The following is an 18221-nucleotide window of genomic DNA, read 5'->3' as shown; positions in this document are numbered from 1 at the left end:
ATTTCATCTCGTAAAATGTTTTTTTTAGGCGAGGGTGATGCAGAGGCCGATTTGTGTACAGCGCAGTGTGGCAGTAATTTAGAAACTTGTTCAGAGGACATATTTGGCTTTTGAGAGATGAAATGGTGAGTAAAGTATTGAAATTTACTATGTTTGAGTACTGTGACTCAATGCTAAATGAAGACATTAAAAACGCATAACAATAATAGTCGATTAAAAGTACTGAGTTGTGTGACTATTTTGTATTTTCACTTTTCTGCCATACGGTGGTGCTATTTAATAACTTTGTTTTTATTCTCAACCAACAGCATGTTAGACATACGAGGCCTACACGTCACCAAATAAGTCATAACATTGGAGTAACATCCCCAATGCAATATAATAACACTGGAAATTAATTTTAAGTTTTTATGATTGTAATTAATTCATTGGTAGTCAATAACGCCTCATAGTGCATAACCCCTCACCCCTCGTTAAGTCTACGGTATATTTATTTATTTACTTATATCGATCCAGCCAGAGATAATATGCACCGGTTATTCTCACTAGGGTCGCGGGGGTGCTGGAACCCATCTCAGCTATCTTCAGGCAATGGGCAGGGGGACACCCTAAACTGGTTGCCAGCCAGTCGCAGTGCACACAGAGAAACTCACTTGCTCATTCTGACATGCATGTTTTTGGGATGTGGGAGGACGCCAGAGTGCCCGGAGGAAACCCACACAAGCACGGGAAGAACATGCAACCTCCGCACAGGAAGGCCCAGTAGCTGGATTTGATCCCATGACCTCAGAACTGTGCCGCGGATGCACTAACCACTCATCAGTTGTGCCGCCCATTATTTATTTATTTTTTTATTCATTTATTTAACAAGACAAACTTTCCCTTTGCCTGTCGGTCTTTGGGTTTGTTTTGGTTGGATTTTTTTATTTTATATTTTTATGGAAAACTGATAAAAACTCAATGAAATTGTAAATAAAAAAAATAACGACTGCATAACAAAACATACAAATGCGAAGTAAAAGTAAAGTAAGGTACAGTAAAAGATTATACAAATCAAAGGCTTAAGCCTCTTCTTAAAATGTCAAGGGTCCCCTGCAGACCTGATGTTCTCTAGCAGACCGTTCCACAGGTGAGGACCGAAATGGTGGAATGCTGCTTCGCCATTGGTTCTGGTCCTCACCCTATTAACAAATACTAACCGTGCTATTAACATGTGAGGACTCACCAGCTGGCACCAAATAATCCAAATAACTGAAAACTTGGAAACCGGTACCCTGTAAGTGTAAGAGATTCGGAGCAATGACTGACTTGTTTACCTTTGAGTGTTCTCCAATTGATTGTGCCTCGAGACTGTTCAGGATGATGGTAGTGGTAGAGACCAAGTCTGTGATTTTGTCTGGGAAAATAGTTGCAACAGACGATCTGGAGACTACCTCTGTTTTTTTCAATTGGCTGGGAACACTTGTCAAATCGAGCGCTGTTTTCTTCATCCCGGAGAACCGATTCAGTCCTGTGACGTCCTCTTTGAAAAAACAGATTGCAGGAGGCCTGAGGAATTCATACTGGTGACCAATGCATTATGTTTAATGTATAAGTCCATCCATTTCGCTTGTATATGGCAAATATAATTGTATATACTCTAATGACATTTTTTGGAGTACAATAAGGAATTGAAAGACAATATTATCTTAATATAAGTATGAGTCCTGGATAAGTATGGTTGGTTAGTTTGTTAGTTGGTTCGATCCTAACCACGATAGTAGGGACGCCATTTCTTGTGGTGTGTCTTAGGCCAGTATAGCCTGGTGGCACCCATATTTAAAAAAAATATATTTATATAACATCTTGACAGATGATAAGGTTACCATCATTTAAATACAAAAATAACGTTTTTTGTAGTTTTTATTGTTATCAATAGTTTAAATTTAAATCCTATTTAGTAGGATGTATACACAACCATAACATCAAATACTCTGATATGTATAGATTTCCTCGTTAAAAAACTACAACAATAGTCCAAAATATGCAGTATTGTATGTATTGTTTGAAAGAAGAAAAATCCGTTGTATTTCATTGCTTCGTATCACTATTCAAAACTTAGCATATTTTACTGGACAGGAACCGGCAAAACATTAGGAACAATAGAGGGCGCTAAATAGTTGTATTTGAAAGTAGAAGTTTCAACCAGCTCCGGTGACTTTCAAATATTTGTTTCACATTGTATCCTGCAGATTTTTTATAAACATATATTTAATTTCACATATTTATTTTTGTTGTTATTTTAACACTGCAGTTTTGTTTTCTGTTTCGTTCAACCCAACTTTATTAAATTCCCAAATACAGTATAGATATATTTTGCCAGTTGGGAATTTGTTTTCTTGCTAAATTTTACTGCACTACTTCTCATTGCACTATTGTTACAATGCTCTATTTTTCATTGCACAATTATTACAACTTAGGCCAGTCTCCAACCACTCCCTATGTTTACCTATTTATCATGACATTCTTTTATATTTTGTTTTTTTTAGGTCTTTCTTACGTGTTCATCCTGGAATGTCATGTCTAATCTCGCTGCTATCAATGTTCAGAATGCTGTTATCAATTTCAACAAATACAATTCAATTTTGCCTTGGAGACTGTAGAAAGGACAATGAGGTCATAAGTGCTCAACTAAAACTTGAGTTTTTAAGTCTGTTTGTTTGAAACAATGCAGTGTCTCGTTCTCAATTGTTTTCAACCAGTTCTATACATACAATGGTACTTTGAGACGATGCTTTTGTAGAAATCTTTTGAATGCAGAGCTGCATTTTCCAAACTTTAATTTAATAGACTTTTTTGTAGCATGATAATTAATGGAGACGGCCCCATTCCCACGCAAGCAATTTGTGCTCACTCATGTTCTCACGTTGGAAAAATGTTGTCAAAACGAAAATGATTGCGCATTTAACACAATCGTTAGAGCCAGTACATTTTCAATATCATCCAAAATTTTTGACACAAATAAGACACCTCTTGCAACACGGAATTGACATCAAATTTGCGCGCAGGGCTCTTTTTATCGGCCCGACATAATGTTCACGTTTAGTCTAGGGATTTTGTTGGTCATTATAAAGGCGATTCGCCTTCTTTGGAACGAAAACTATTGAATTAAAAACGAAGGCCTCTTTCGGGAAATATGGACCAGATCATCAGAGGAGAAAGCCACCAGAAATATTCATATATACGCATCAGTTTCATTACCGATCATTTCATCCACCCAACAACAGGGGTCTGAGTCCATACTGACTTTATTGAGTGGCTCACAGAAAAAGCCATTCTCGGAAGGAAAAGGGACATCATTGTAAAATAAAACCACTTTACAACATGCGTACTTAAATAAAAAAAACAAGGATGGGTAAACGGTAACTCAGTTCCAAATCTTACAAATCAATTTAAAAGTGCACCTAACGAGAAAGACCCCTAAATACAAGAAAAGTGGTGGTTAAATAGAACTCCCACAATACATTTCATATCATGTCAAAGAAAAAAAAAATCCAAAGTACACATCCGTATATTTTCAAATATTTACTAGCGTCCATATACAACTACAAATAACTATACAAAAATCGTCCCCTGGACAAATACATTACTCACCTTTGACATGGGCGTATATACTAACCTACATTGTTGAATATTTACAGCACATTTTGCAGTATTACACGGGACCACCTCGACTGCAAACTTATAATGTCGCACATCTGGACTGAACACCAAATTTCTTAATGTGTATGACGGTAAGATATAACAAAATATTATACTCAAATTATTCCACAACGAGCTCTGTTTACATCTCCCTTTTATTTATAAAGTGCCAGAGTTTGTCCGTGAATAAAATAAATGACAGCCTTACCCAGGCGTGAATCGAAGTCGAAGATCATTTCTATCGGAACAGTTATGAAAAAGAGAGTTCTTATTATATGTATTTTTTTACAACAAATGACACATGTCTTATTTGTTTTTAAATCGATAATACATAATAAAGGCCTATATTTTCCCCAACAAACGACATAATGCTTCGTATGCACTATAAGTTTATTAAGGATATAATTTACAATTATATAATAAAAATCAACAGTGTTTCTGGAGAATTGTGCATTGAGAATTACCCATGGAATTATGAGGCCTGGTATACCGAAAAATTGAAGTTGGATCGGGCACAATAACTGTCCTTTTCAGGGAAAAGGGAACTGTTTTCACAATAAGTCACACTGATCATTGTGCTTATACACTAAATCACAATTCTTATTTCTCTAATTAAAATAATGTCACCCTTTATCTGATGATATAGCCCTCGCGTTGTCCTTATTTTAAGTACAATGTTTGTATTTTTTATACAGCTTACATGGAAATATGAATAAAAACGTTTCATTCTTTCTAATGTTGGGAAAAAACTAAAAACCACAACATTTAAAGTTGAATTAAATATCCTTTAGTTTTTCTTCTGGGGTTTTAACAACACTGTGGCGGGTCATTTCAACGTGAAGACAACAAGAGAATTTAAAAGAATAAAATTGTAATTTACTTAACAAAAAAAGATCTTGTTTGATTCGTAAATACAAATTTATGTATGTTTTGTTGAATTGTCTAAACCAATATCAGATTGTAAATTGTTGCGATTATGTGAAAAAGAAATTCGTTTTATTTCAGCATGAAACCCCCCCACTATTATTACTTCAAGAGTGGATTTTGTTTTTTTGTTGGTTTTTGTTTTGCGAACAATCATTCTAACCCTTTGGAGGTATTTTCACGTATTATGTATTTTGTGGGTTTTGATGATTTGTCATCAGAAAAAAACTGACGGCAAAAAAAGAATTAATGCACGCGTAGCTAAAGTCCCCCTCAATAGTTTGAGTGGTTGGACGTGAAAAAAAATGGAAATGACAAAGTTGTAACAACGCAAAGGTGTGGACACTCCATGGTCAAAATAGCTCGAGTGTAAAGAAATTTATTTCTAACCCCAGGGGTTAAATGCATTTTTAAATAAACGATTGGGGGGTCATTTGAATCATGAACAAACAAAAACGAACTTTTATTTTTTCTCTCACATGACAGCAACATATGAAGGTTCGTTCATACATAAATTTCCACGGTTTCGTTTTTGGAAACGGGCCTGCAAAGTAAAATTAAAATAATGCCTAATTTTGCGTTTTGTTTAAATTATTTCGTTTTTATATTGTGCATACAAGCATGTCCAACTTGTGGAAAGTATAGACCTGCTTTATTATCGACAGCGACGCTGTTGCATGTCGAATATTAGAATATCATTTAAGAAATGTATTGGCCTTAAAATGAAACAAAGTACTGCATGTCGTATCACGGGAAAATTTAAAGGCCAAACGGAGCACACACTCAATGGAAATAATACGGACCCGAACCTTGTTTTCCCAGTTACTAACGAAATTCGCAAAGGCGCATTTGAGCACATAGTTTGTACAGTATCTTCCAGCTTTGCCTTTTTTCCAAGGACAATTTCAGACTCTCTGTTCTGGTTCCGAGTTTAGGTGAGCTGAGTTTAGAGGCCGTTCATGCCCACTACGCCATGCCTGGCCTCGGCCGAGTGCAACAGGTCCGGGGAGTGGCACGGTGGGCTCCCCGGTGCACTGTGCTCGCTGTCGGTATCGCTTCCCCTTTTCCCCCCGCTTCCTCCAGATCCCGAACCAACCGAACCACCTGCACTATGAGTCTTGACGTGCTTACTCAGGTGGTCGCTCCGCATAAACCTCTTGTTGCATACCGGACAGGCAAACCTTTTCTCTCCCGTGTGCGTGCGCAAATGCCGTTGGAGCTCATCGGAGCGTGTGAAGCGCTTGCCACAGAAGAGCCAATTGCACACAAACGGCCGCTCCCCGGTGTGCCACCGCAAATGCGCCTTCAGGTGCGACGTTTTCCCGTAAACTTTCCCGCAACCGGGGATGTGGCAACTGTGCAGGCCCTTCCTTCGGAGGCTGGCACCAGCCGGTCCAAGTCTCTCCGCCTCCTGGCAGTTCGGACAATCACAAGTGGCTCGACCAGAATATCGGCGCGCGGATGAGCGCGGGGACGCCGTTAGAGAAGCGGGTGGCCCCCCGGAAAGCATGGTGCCCCCCGCACCAGCTAGTGGGGACGGGGTGCTGTCCGGATAGGAAGAGAGAACCGGTTTGAAACCGTCCATCAGGTGTTGCCCGGTGCTCAACAGGTGAGGAGAGGGGTTTGCGCTAAAGGCAGAGTGACCCAAAGTGGAATAGTCCGAGTTATATCCACCCAAAGGGGAGTGCAGGGACGTTTGCAGTCCGGTGGAGTGCAAGGCAGCCCCGTTGGGGTTTTGAACATCGATCCAACCTGCTCCCACGTCCCACCAAGCGGATGCACCGGCGTCACCTGCAGGGATGCCTGGATGGGACGATTTGAACCAGGATTCGTACGGGTGCGCAACGCTCATTCTTGGATAGATACCCTGCAGACTGTCCACGGATGTGTGCACCTTGGAAATGAAGACCGGTTGGTGGTTCGATTCCTGGGAACTGTTCGGAACCGAAGCCTGGAACACGGAGTAGTCGTTGGCGAAGTGGGAGCCCGGTGAAGCACCGGACGTGAGAGAAAACGCGCTGCTAGAACCTGCTGATCCGTTGCAGCCAAAAGAGTCCGAATTGCGGGACACGCCAAAACCGGACAGACCCGAACCCAGGCTGCAACTCCCGGCAGCTGCAGAGGCTCGCTTCCACGGGTGGAAGCCTTTCCCAAACGAAGAGGGATTATCCGAGATCGGCGACGGGCTCGGACTGCCGATTTTGTTGCACGTCGCGGCTAACATGGCTAAAGGAGTCGATCCCAACTTCGGCTCCTCCTTGATCAAACACACAAAATAACAACTTAATACCACAAATCCTCCCTTAGATACGCTTTTAAATCTCGCGTACCTACTGAAAAAAAAACGCTCACACAAACTTTTATCCCATCTAGCGCATATACAACCTTCGCTGGCAATGACAAGAACTAATTGAAGCAGTAAGAAAGTCCTTTTTGGAGACTCACCCCAAGAAGTGAAGTTGCCATCACACACACACACACCAAAACACAGCCCTCCTTTCAGGATCTTTTTATATTTATGAATCCTTGCAGTGTTTTTTCTTTTCTTTTTTTAGAGGTGTGCAATACAATGATGCGTTCCGCCCATTCTTGCACGGTCCTGCGGCTCCTCTCCGGCTTTGAAGTGGCGCTGTGACAACGACATCCAATCAGAGGCTCCGGAGTGCCGCACGGCCACCGCTCGGCCCCCGTGAGGTCATCAGCAGACAGGGGCTCTCCACCCCCCAGGCCGCCCCCTCCATAATAAAAGACAGCGGAAGGAAGGTAAGTTAAATGAGAGTGAATAAGGAGGGAGGAATTAGGGGGGCACTTATTGAGATTTCTTTTTTCAACGGAACATTACTTTCCATAAATTAGGAAAAAAAGTGAGGATGTAATGGGCGTCAAATTAAAGTTAGCAATAAATAAAAATCGCTCTGTTTTCTTGCATCTTTTTAAAGCAGGGAGGTCAAACTCAGTTTGGCTGTAGTTCTCAGGCAGGCCGCATCAGTGAAATAATATCAACCTTTTAGCTTACAGTAGTTTTTTAGTATTATGCTTTATCATTCATAGTAGCCTACCATATACGTTATAATTATGGATGACAAAGGTTCTTTTCTATGCATAACATGTTTATTCAAAAATAATGGGGAAACAATTATTTTCATGATGGAATGTGCATGTTAACTGCTTTTTTAACAGTAGAGTGAACAGTTTTACACCTAAACCAAATTACCACGCTATACAAACTCAAGTGCACAATGAATACTGTATAATGTTTGTCTTAATTTTCATACTGTTTGAAATAAATAACCATAAAATATAAGTATTGCCTTTGTTTTCACACTAGTTTTAAATGAAAAAAAAATAAAAGATACCATAAAAGTGTTAGCAGTGCATGAGCAATATTATTTGAATACGGGCAAAAAACACAATTTCACTTGACAACTTTAGATTAAACTACTAGGCTCGACCGACTAACACTGATAGCATATCCTTCACTGCCCTCCAGGGCCCCGAGAGGGTACTTGGTTTATATTTATTTCAAAATCATAACTTTTGATCTAGATGACCCGGGGACTCGCTTCTTTTTTTGGCATACTTGGAAATTTAGGGCAGGCCAATTGAAACCATCTAACTGGCTTGGTTCAGTCCAGTCCTGCAGTCAAAATGAGTGCTAAAAAGGAAGATTACAAACTATGTAGACTCAAATTGACCAAATAGCACTATTTGACTTTCAATGTTTTTTTGTCCAGCCTTTTGCAAGTTTTTGTTTTTTTGGGGGTACCCTTATCATAGTATGGCAGACAATCATGTCATCTCCCTCTCGGTGAGCCTCATTTTATGTACAATGAATACACATTTCTTGGCATGTGAGTATTCTATTTTTTTAAAAAGCACATTTAATTAGTAGTTTATGTATTTTTGCTTTTTAATCAAATCAATATAGATTTTTTAGGAATTAGGTTTTCTTTCACAATGTCTTTTTAAATGTTCACCACCTTTTCAGGATTTACCTTAATATACACAACCCCATAAAGCTTGCTTTGTTCTCCACCCTTTTGAGCCTATATTGAAATGACTTTCCCATAATTGATGTCAATTATTGGCTCTTTTGATGAGTAGATGGAACGTCAAATTAAATAAATTATAAAAAAATGCATGCAAGATTCTTGTGCACTATCTGGGTTATTTGTGGCAGTGTTTCTCAACAGTGGGGTTGCGACCCAAAAGTGGGTCCTGTACCTCTTTTCAGTGGGTCGTAGGTATTTGCCTTGGCAAAATATTGCTCAGAAAACTGAGGGTCAATTACACTCCTTTACAGTAGATGGCAGTAATGTCCTGCAAATTCGAGTTAATTTCCATTTTCCACTACCGAAAAAGTCTGGTAAAGTTTGTTGACTCGTGTTTAACTTGGCCAAACGCATGTGGGAAATTGAATTGAATTGAAGAAAAAGCTACTAAAGTGAAGCGTTTCAGATTTCATTAAAGCTTTAGCTATATGATCATTTATGTAAGAGACAGTGTGTATTGTTTCACCTCAAAATGTCACTGTATTGTGTTATGCAACCGAAAACGTGTGCTAAAAAGCACAGTGAAGAATAAAAACTATGGAGACTCAAAGTGACCAAACCACATCATTATTTACATCATTATTTGCCAAGCCTTTCACAAGCTGTACACGGAGCAGCAAGATGGCCGACAATTATGGTGAGGTCAATTTTATGTCAAATAAACGCACATTTCTCAATGTATAAGTCATTTTAAATGCATTTTCATGTATAACATGAATATTTTTTTTTTTTAGATAACATGTGTCAAACTCATGGCCCACGTGCCAATTATGGCCCACCACATAATTTTATGTGGCCCGCAAGAGCCCAAAATGTCTGAGTGTCTAAAATACATGGGCTTTGACCAAAAAACTACATTAACCACAATGCCCGTTGACTACGATACCCGTGAAGTATCAGCTCAGCGCCACAACTCACCAATATTCCATATTAAAGCCAATGAGGGGAATGAAGAAATAAATTAGCTTTAAAATGTCCATGATTCTTTTTTTATTTTTGTTATCTTAAATTTATAACATATTTTATATGAGTAGGGACACAAAGAAGAAGAAAAATTGGGGAAAGGAGAAAACATGATAAAACTATAAGAAAAAAGAAAAAGACAAGATAAGAAAATAAAAGAAAAATGGGAAAAAGAGAAACTGGAAAAAGCAAGAAAAAGGTAAAAAAAGAAAAAAGATAATACTTTAAATCTGCAAAAATGATCTTACAATGTGTTTTAATGTTCGAATTAAAAATATATGTACAAAAGCAATAAAATAATAAAACAAAGTTTTGAGAGTAGCCTTGGCAGCAAGATGGCCGGCAATCCTGTCAACTCCCTCTAGGTGAGGATCATCTCATGTCAAATAAATGCCAATTTCTCGACCGTTAAAAAACATTTTTTGCATGATATCATATATTTTTGCTTATTATCTAAATCAAAATTGTTTTTGCTTTTTCAAATGAAGTTATTGTTTCATCACCAGGAGGCGCTAATCAATACACACTGTCCCTTTAAAAAACGTAAATAAATCTCTGCGAGTATATAACTGCACACTATTTTCCTTCAATACATTTAAAAGGTGGAAGTTACTTCTTGATTTTGGTCGCAGCTTGTAATTAGGGTAGGATGGCGCGTTCTTAAGACAGCCCAGTTGAGAACCACTGATTTATGGAAATAAGTGATTGTATTTTCAAGCTGGATATCAGATAAATGTGGCTTCACCCGGGTTAGATTTTTTAAAGAACGCTGTTACATAATAAGGTGCAGGGGGGAGCATAACGATGTCTCGATGCACGCCACTCTCGCTCGTCTCACTTTTGCATGCAGTGTGCACCGGGAAGCGTTACATTTCATTTGAATTTCAAATTTAATAATGCGGGAGGTTTTTAATCATCCGCACTTTTTTTTATTTGTTTGATATTAACATGCTTATTGACCGGCTCTGTTGAGCAGCTTGGTCATTACAGGACAGGGAAAAGTTAATTAAAACGACCAAGGGATTATTCATCACATCATCTGCCTTGGCTGCGTCGCTTCCTTTATTACACATGCGTGATAGATGGACTGCCTGATTAATTCTTGTGTTTCTACTATTGGACACGAGCTCCCCTTCTTAACCCCCCTCCCCCAAATATTAATTCACACTAGTTTGATCGCATGTGTATTTACAAAAAAAAAAATGAATTCAACGCAATTTTTTACAGGTGCTGATTTTGAATTTAAAAAAAAGGTTTTTGAATTTAAACGTGTTCAGGCTATCACGCAGTTACATAACGGCGTTCATTTTTCAGTAAAGGTGTAATTATTGTATTTTCAGTTTTGCAAAACCAACATACTGCAGCGTGACTGGGCATTGTGCGTACAAATTATACATTTGTAGATTCACTTAACTCCAACTCGGTAGACAGTATGCCAACCCCCTTAATAAGAATGCAACATTAATCCACTGAAAAATTGTGATTTTTAATATAAAAAACAAATGAGGTACAATTGGGGGAATTTAAAAATAAAATCCGTTAGAGGTGCAAGAGGCACAGGAGCGGGCAAACTTTTAAAGTTGCGGGCTGTGATGGTCGGAAAATTTACACAAAGTGCCTGTCCAATTTTTTCTAATTTGAGAATCTTTAAACATGCAGGTATCTACATGTTATATTTATTTTCAAACATATCTTGTTTCTAGTTGCATTTAATTGGTTTTAAAATATTCACAATTATAATAAATTAGGTCCATGTTTCAAACTCATCATTTAATATTCAGTTTTGCAACATTACTCTAGTATAATTTTGGAGGATTTCAGCAATGGGAATTTTTGAGTATTTCCAAAATAGGATTTTTTTTCTGTAGTGTTTTTGTAATATCAGTGGTTTTTGTGTAGTATTTCTGCAGTAGTTTTTTCCGTAATATCTTTGTTGCAGTATTTTTGTAGTATTACTGTAGTCGTAATTCTGTGGTAATATTTCTGTATAACAGTACTATTGTAGTAGTATTTTTATAGTACCATTGTATTATTTTTTGTTCCTGATCAGAATTCAAAAAACATATATTAGGTCTCTGTTTTTAAAGGGGCTGTAGGTATTATCTAAACGCTAGTTGTCGCTGTAATGAATGTATCGCAGGGGTCAGCAACCTGTGGCTCTTGAGCGAAATTTATCTCTTTAGCACTGCCCTAGCTTTTCCAGGAATGATCAAAATGAAAAAAAAAAAAGATATTCATTAAAGTGCTTGATGCACCTGCAAAGAACTAACAGAATGAGAAACATCTTCCTGAAAGCCATTACCACTCTGAACTCACATTTTACAGTGTTCATGAAAATAATGTTCTGTACAACTGCATGTTGAAATATTTAAATATCATATCTCACCTATTTTATTCTAATCCATATAATCTAATCCAAACTACTTTTTAAATCCTGATTTCTGTGTTTGTGTTTGTATGTGTTTCCTTGCCCTCATATAGGTTTTGATCAGTGGATGGTGTAAAAATAGTTAGTCGTTTGCAATATTTTTTGGTCTGTGCAGCCCTTTAAGACTCCTTGTGATTATGGGCTATACAAATAACCATGACATGACTTGACTCTAGGCTCAGAAAAAGCGGAACCAATTTTTGTAAACATGTTTATGGTCGTACATTGGACCTCCAAGAATGTTTCTAGATAAGTGTTGTTCAAGGCACCCCCCAATAAATCAACGAAATCGTTAAACATCTGCTTCAGTGTGGTGTGCTTCTTTGGGGTCTCTAACGCCTCATGGTGGACAAATTGGGTACCGCAGATACCGACCACCGAATACTCGAAGCAGCCCAAGCCAATCTTCTATCATATTCATCTCATTCCATTCGTTTTATTTAATCAAAACAATTATAACATCTTATCATATTTTCTTGTTATTATGTTTCATAAATATTCTTTTGAGTAAGGTTTTTTTATTCCATTTGCATATGTTTACCCTTTTAATTTGATTTACTTGCACTGAAAAGGGAAGCCCTCCAATTGTGCTATACTGGTTGGTTGGTTGGATCCCTTAACAACTAGGGCCGTAGTTGTTACCATTTCCTGTTGCGTGTCTTTTGGGAAGTCGACCCACTCTTCTTTGCAAAACTGTTTCGAATCTAGAGGGTTTTCTAGCATTGACCGCCCGTTTAAGGTCACACCACAGCATATCAAGTGGATTTAAGTCCGGTCTTCAGAACCTTCCTTTTGTTGTTTTTTTGGGCCATTCAGAGGTGAACTTCCTTCATTTATTCATTCATTTGACTGTTTTGTTTGACTGGCCGGATTAAGAAGACTGGCGTGCCGTAAGTGGCCGGCGGGCTGTAGTTTGCCAACCCCAGGTCCAGCACAAGGCTGGTGCACAAGGGGTTTACAGAGGGGGAGTGTGAGGGTGCCTGCTGAGCCCATGGTGACAAATTAGCAAGTGATTATTGCAGCAAGGGCCAGGTTAAAGGTCAGCGTGAAAACCAGCATGTTGCTTGCTCACTCAACTCACGAGTTAGTGTAATACACCGGAATCAAATATCTCATGTAATCTGAACGGCACATTCCTGTTGTTGTTTTTGGTCGGGGACGGTGCACAGGTTGCCGCGGCGGCTGTAACTGTAAGCCGCCGCCTTCAACAGATGTCCCCATTGAAGGCTTTCTTTGGGGCGCTATATTGCCGCCGTGACATCAAACTCAAAACCTGTCCCCTCAGCCGCCATAATGAGCGACTTATTCCAGGCCGCTGAGCACGAACAAAACAGGCGCAATATTGCGTGCCGCACAATCGCGCCACGCACAAAACAACTTGCAGACACTTATATGGGAAGGTCTGCTTTCAACCAAACCTGCAGATCAACTTTTTTACCGGTTGCAAGCTAATTCTTTAAATATAAAGAAAGGAAAAAAACTATGTACATATATTCTGTGTTGTTGTAGCCGCACCTTGATGTTCATCTACTAGTGATTCAATCTATTCTGTACCACAGAGCAAGCTAAAAGGACAATGTACCGTACACGGCAACCATGCCGTAGGTAGGACACCAATGCATTGTAAGTAGCTACAACTTTGTGCATACCAGAATCACAATAAAAGTTGTTAAAACACAGATGGAATTTGTCTTCATCATGAAAATAACCTTTTAAAAATGGCTAATAAACAGTAAATAAAGTTTTTTTGGAAGAATAAAATGAGAATGGTAAAGCAGAGGGGACAAAAGAAAGGCCGTTTCTGTGTTCTCTTAAAGAAAAAAGGTTCAAATGTGGAATTTAGTGAAACATATTTATAATCATGTAAGCAATGCTTATTCTTCTGGAATGTGAAGCTGGGCAGAGTCTTAATTGCATGTTCCAACATTCTTCTTTTGTTCTTGATGAAGCCAAACTAAAGCAGTTTTTAATAGACTCTGAGCCATTCCACTGTGTTTTTCCTAATAAAAATATCAATTCTTATCAATATTACCCAAAAATACATTTGTATCCATTTATTTATGCCAGCGACATAGCGTGATTGACATAACACTTAAAATGCTCTTCCATTAAACGGTGCAAGGGATGATAAAACTGCTGACATTCATACAACAAATGAAGTCATGCCTTCCTGCAAGCATATTTGTTTAATTAAGCTTGTCCAAATTTCAGATTGTTTACGTCAGTGTGAGTAATTTGTGATGAGATCATCATTATTTCAGTAATCCTAACGTTTTTTTGTCAGTTTTATCCGCCGGTGTGCTGTAAACTTGCCTTAATCCTTTGAAAGACCCAATTAGTCATTACTTGACTTAACTTGACTTAAATTATCAAACAAAATATGTAACCTAAATTGGTTTCAGAGCCACGGTGACCACAAATGACAAGAAAATCTATTATACTGTCAATTTAGTGGATGGATGATTATTATCATATATATTATTGTATTTATTATGTATATATTAACTTTACAAAATACAATACCCACCCTGGCCACCAGCTCTTTGACCTGTTGGCCGATGGTAGGCGCTACAGGTTCCTCAAAACAAGGAAACACAGGCTCAATGACAGCATCTCCCTCAGGTCCATCAACTACCCTAAATGAGCGTACACAATTGTGAAAACATACCTTTTGACCAATCATAGATCTTTCTTGCTGCTAAAATGTTGTACTGTGTTTCTTTTCATTGCACTATGGTTACGACGTACCATCCGTTTTCATTGCATCATTATTATAATTTAGGCCAGTTTTAAGGCACTATAATCTAAATATTTTATGCCCGTTTATTAAGATGGTCTCTTGTCATCTTTCATCTTTACCCTGGACTTCCATGTCTAATCTCGTTGTATACAATGTTTCACTACGTTGATATCAAATAAATTAAGACAATTTAATTCAATTTAATGTAATCTATATTACCAATCAAAACAGGAGCACCAAAGTACACAAATTCGCAGGTATTGTGTTTTTAATAAAAAAAATATTTTCACCATAATTTATGTGAATGAGCGAGCGAGTTGTCTGTCCCTGTGTGCCCCGCGACTGGCTGGCAACCAGTTCAGGGTGTCCCCTGCCAACTGCCCGATGATTGCTGGGATGGGCTCCAGCACCCCCGCGACCCTACTGAGGATAAGCGGTGCAGCTAATGAGATGAGATGAGATGAGATTTTATATTATTATTAGCAAAGGTCATTCAAACAGAATAAAAATATTCACACCCCTGCCATGCATAAACAACTAACCATGCATAAATTCTTCAAGATAATATCATGCTCTCTTGTTTGCTGTTGTGCTTCTCCACCAGGGTGTTTGGTGGGAAGAGCAGATGTCCATGAGTGCACATAGCTGCCAAGAGCATCCCAGAAAAAAAGAAAAGAAAAAAACCATGCTCATACACAAGGGCCTCAAATTGTGTGACAAAGGAGGTGCAGGAAGGACCTCTCCGCCTGGGTGAGCCCCAGAGAGGGTTTTTCTCCTCCTCCTGCCAGCTCGTGTGAGCCAAAGATCCTCACTGGGGGCACGAGGTGAGACAACAACATGCAAACAAATACACACCACCAGATAACACAAAGAAAACACATTGTTGGGAAGAACGTCGTCATTTTTCCAGTAACGGGGCAATAGAACTAATTATTTTTTTCTGCTGTTACAACACAGTTCCCGTTACTGACGGTCAAAAGCGATGCATTACTGTGGCTCCAGAACGGTCTATTTTTTTAAATCAATTTTCCCTTTTGATATTGTACTCTTTCTTTTTCTCCCATTGTTTGTCTTTTTTTTCAATTTTAAGTCATTCTGTGCATAATGTTACATAATAATTGGTAATGTAAAGATCGAGACAACAAAAACTACCCAAAAGAGCCTACTCTTTTTAGTGAGCCGAGCCTAAAAAGACGGTTCTCTAAAAACAGTCAACATTTCCAACTCTACAAGTAAACTCCGGTCAAATAAGTCACCCCAGTTTTCGTATTTACTCAGACAATTTCAAATTCTTTAAAATACAACCACTTTGTTTTAAAGTAAGGGAAATGCTGACTTTCCCTAGTAACTAGTTAATTTTAGGATAGAGCATCTCAGTTACTAACTCAGTTAACTTTTGGAAGAAGTAATGAGTAACTATAATACATTACTTTTTTGAAGTAAGGTGCCCAACACTGGTTAGAGGATCCATAAATCAGTAAAATAAAAAACAAACACACATATATAACATGTAAACGCACTTTAAGGCACTCTGTGTTAAACCCACCCGAGGGAAAATACATTTTGTACTTATAATAAACCACACCACTTTAAAAGCAGCAGGTACCCCAATTGTAAAATGGCCCATTTGCTCTCATATCTACATAAGGTATAGTAGGTAGTTCTTTCAAATCATTTTTGGGGAGGTTAATGTACTATTGGGTTGCAGCGTTTTGTATTTTCTTATTGTCTGTTGAATGATTTATACAGAACTTTAAATTGCAATTCGCTGTATGAAAAGTGTTGAATATGTATGTTTATTGATTGATTATTTACAAAGAAAGACAATACACGGACAGAGTTTGATACAAAACCTTTACATTTCTTTCTAAATAGTACCTGTAACAATCTTGATTATGAAATAAAAAAGGCCAAATCTATTTTTGTTTGTTAAAAAAAAAAACTGCGTACAAACTCAATTCTCAAGTCATGTTTATTTGTATAGCCCTTAATCACAAGAAGTCTCGAAGGGCTGTACAGACCACAGAATATTGCTAACTACAGACTATTATTACTCTGATATAAAATCTACGTGAGGGAAAGATAGATTTTTGGCAAAAAAACATGGAAGTAAAACGGAAAGAGAAAGCTATTTATATTCAATGACTATTATTGTTCTGGTCAGACACTTCTTCCACGTTTGACTGCACAACAGGAAAATGTGTTCATTTTTCTGACAATTGAACGATGCTTTAACTTTGACAGCTTTACAAAAAGAACCCTTCAAATATTTGTTTTTAGTGAGTCAAAAACAAAGCCTTTGAGAAAAGTGTATAAAACATGTACGGTATTGGTGTGTAGCACAAAACCATGCTTTCATTTGATTTGATTTTTTGTGTGATTTTATGTAGTTATATAGCTTGACTGTTGCCATTCATTTAGGGGTAGGGACTTACATCTTCTCTTCCCTGTTGTATCTATTTTCTCATTACAAGTGAAAATAGTAAAAAGAAATGAAATCATTTCAGTTAAGCCGTCACAAAAATAATTAGATAATAATTCTGAATGTTTCAAAACTATCCACTTTACTTCACATGATATTTAATTGCCATCATGTGGACGTTATAGAAAACTACCTTTACGTTCTTTTAGCGTGCGGAGAGGTCTAATTTTGTTGGCGATGGGAAGCATGTTTTCCTGCCTTCTAGGCCCTGCTAAAATCAATGCATGTTTATTTGTATAGTCCTTAATCACAAAGAGTCTCAAAGGGCTGCACAGACCACAGATTCTTGCAAACCTCAGACTGTTGTGACACCGTCCCTTGATCTAAAACCTCCATGAGGGCAAATGATACACATATATTGTCAACATAAAATATAGGTTATTCATATGCTATAGAATAGTAGTGTGTTTTAAGCTTGGATTTAAACATTTCCACTGAGGTTGCAGATCGAATCTCAGGGGCAAGAGCATTCCACAGCACCGGGGCCCGAATGGAGAACACTCTCAAACCTGCAAGTTTTGTTCACATGATGGCTTTTAAAGAAACTCCGCCCCAATAAATACGATTTGTACGCACTTTTCTTTTTTCGTAATGTATACAACTAAGACCACAATGTTATTGATGAATAGGCAAACAAAGGCAGAAAAGGGGCGGGCAGACTGTTTAGCCAATCAGAACTCAGAACCAAACGCACGATGAAACTCCTCAAAATATCTAAACGGTGAAAAGTGAACCATGATACTGTATTTATAATATTACAGTAATAAATCATAGATTATCTCATAGGCCCAAGAAAACATTTGGAGACTGCATGTGGCCTGCAGACCTTGACTTTCACATATTTGTCCAACTTGATCCATAAATTAACTACATCATTGTATATGCGGCTGGGTTTAAACTTTTGAAAAAATCTAGCAGTTTAATATCCAGTTTTTATGCCATTCATTCCTT

At 38.1% G+C, this 18221-nt stretch overlaps 1 protein-coding gene across 1 annotated transcript; it reads right to left on the bottom strand.

The window, feature by feature from the left end:
* Positions 1–3329: 3329 nt before the first annotated feature.
* sp8b (sp8 transcription factor b) lies at positions 3330–7187 on the bottom strand. The gene is made up of 2 exons (XM_088327902.1): positions 7051–7187; positions 3330–6862 (listed from the first exon to the last, which is right to left on the bottom strand). Exons 1-2 carry the CDS (start codon positions 7069–7071, stop codon positions 5552–5554), a joined length of 1332 nt encoding a protein of 443 aa, XP_088184028.1. The 5' UTR covers positions 7072–7187; the 3' UTR covers positions 3330–5551.
* Between the last annotated feature and the right edge of the window lie 11034 nt (positions 7188–18221).

The sequence above is a fragment of the Urocampus carinirostris genome, chromosome 2, assembly GCF_059441175.1.
Source record: "Urocampus carinirostris isolate Australia breed hairy pipefish chromosome 2, RoL_Ucar_1.0, whole genome shotgun sequence".
In the NCBI taxonomy this organism is placed as follows: Eukaryota; Metazoa; Chordata; class Actinopteri; order Syngnathiformes; family Syngnathidae; genus Urocampus; species Urocampus carinirostris.
This window is presented reverse-complemented; position numbering and strand designations above follow the sequence as displayed.

Excerpts from the sequence above, each read along its gene's own strand:
- sp8b (XM_088327902.1), bottom strand. The coding sequence starts at position 7,071 with ATGGCAACTTCACTTCTTGGG. Across the intron at positions 6,863-7,050 it reads TGGCAACTTCACTTCTTGGG|GAGGAGCCGAAGTTGGGATC; the intron begins GTGAGTCTCCAA and ends TGTTTGATCAAG.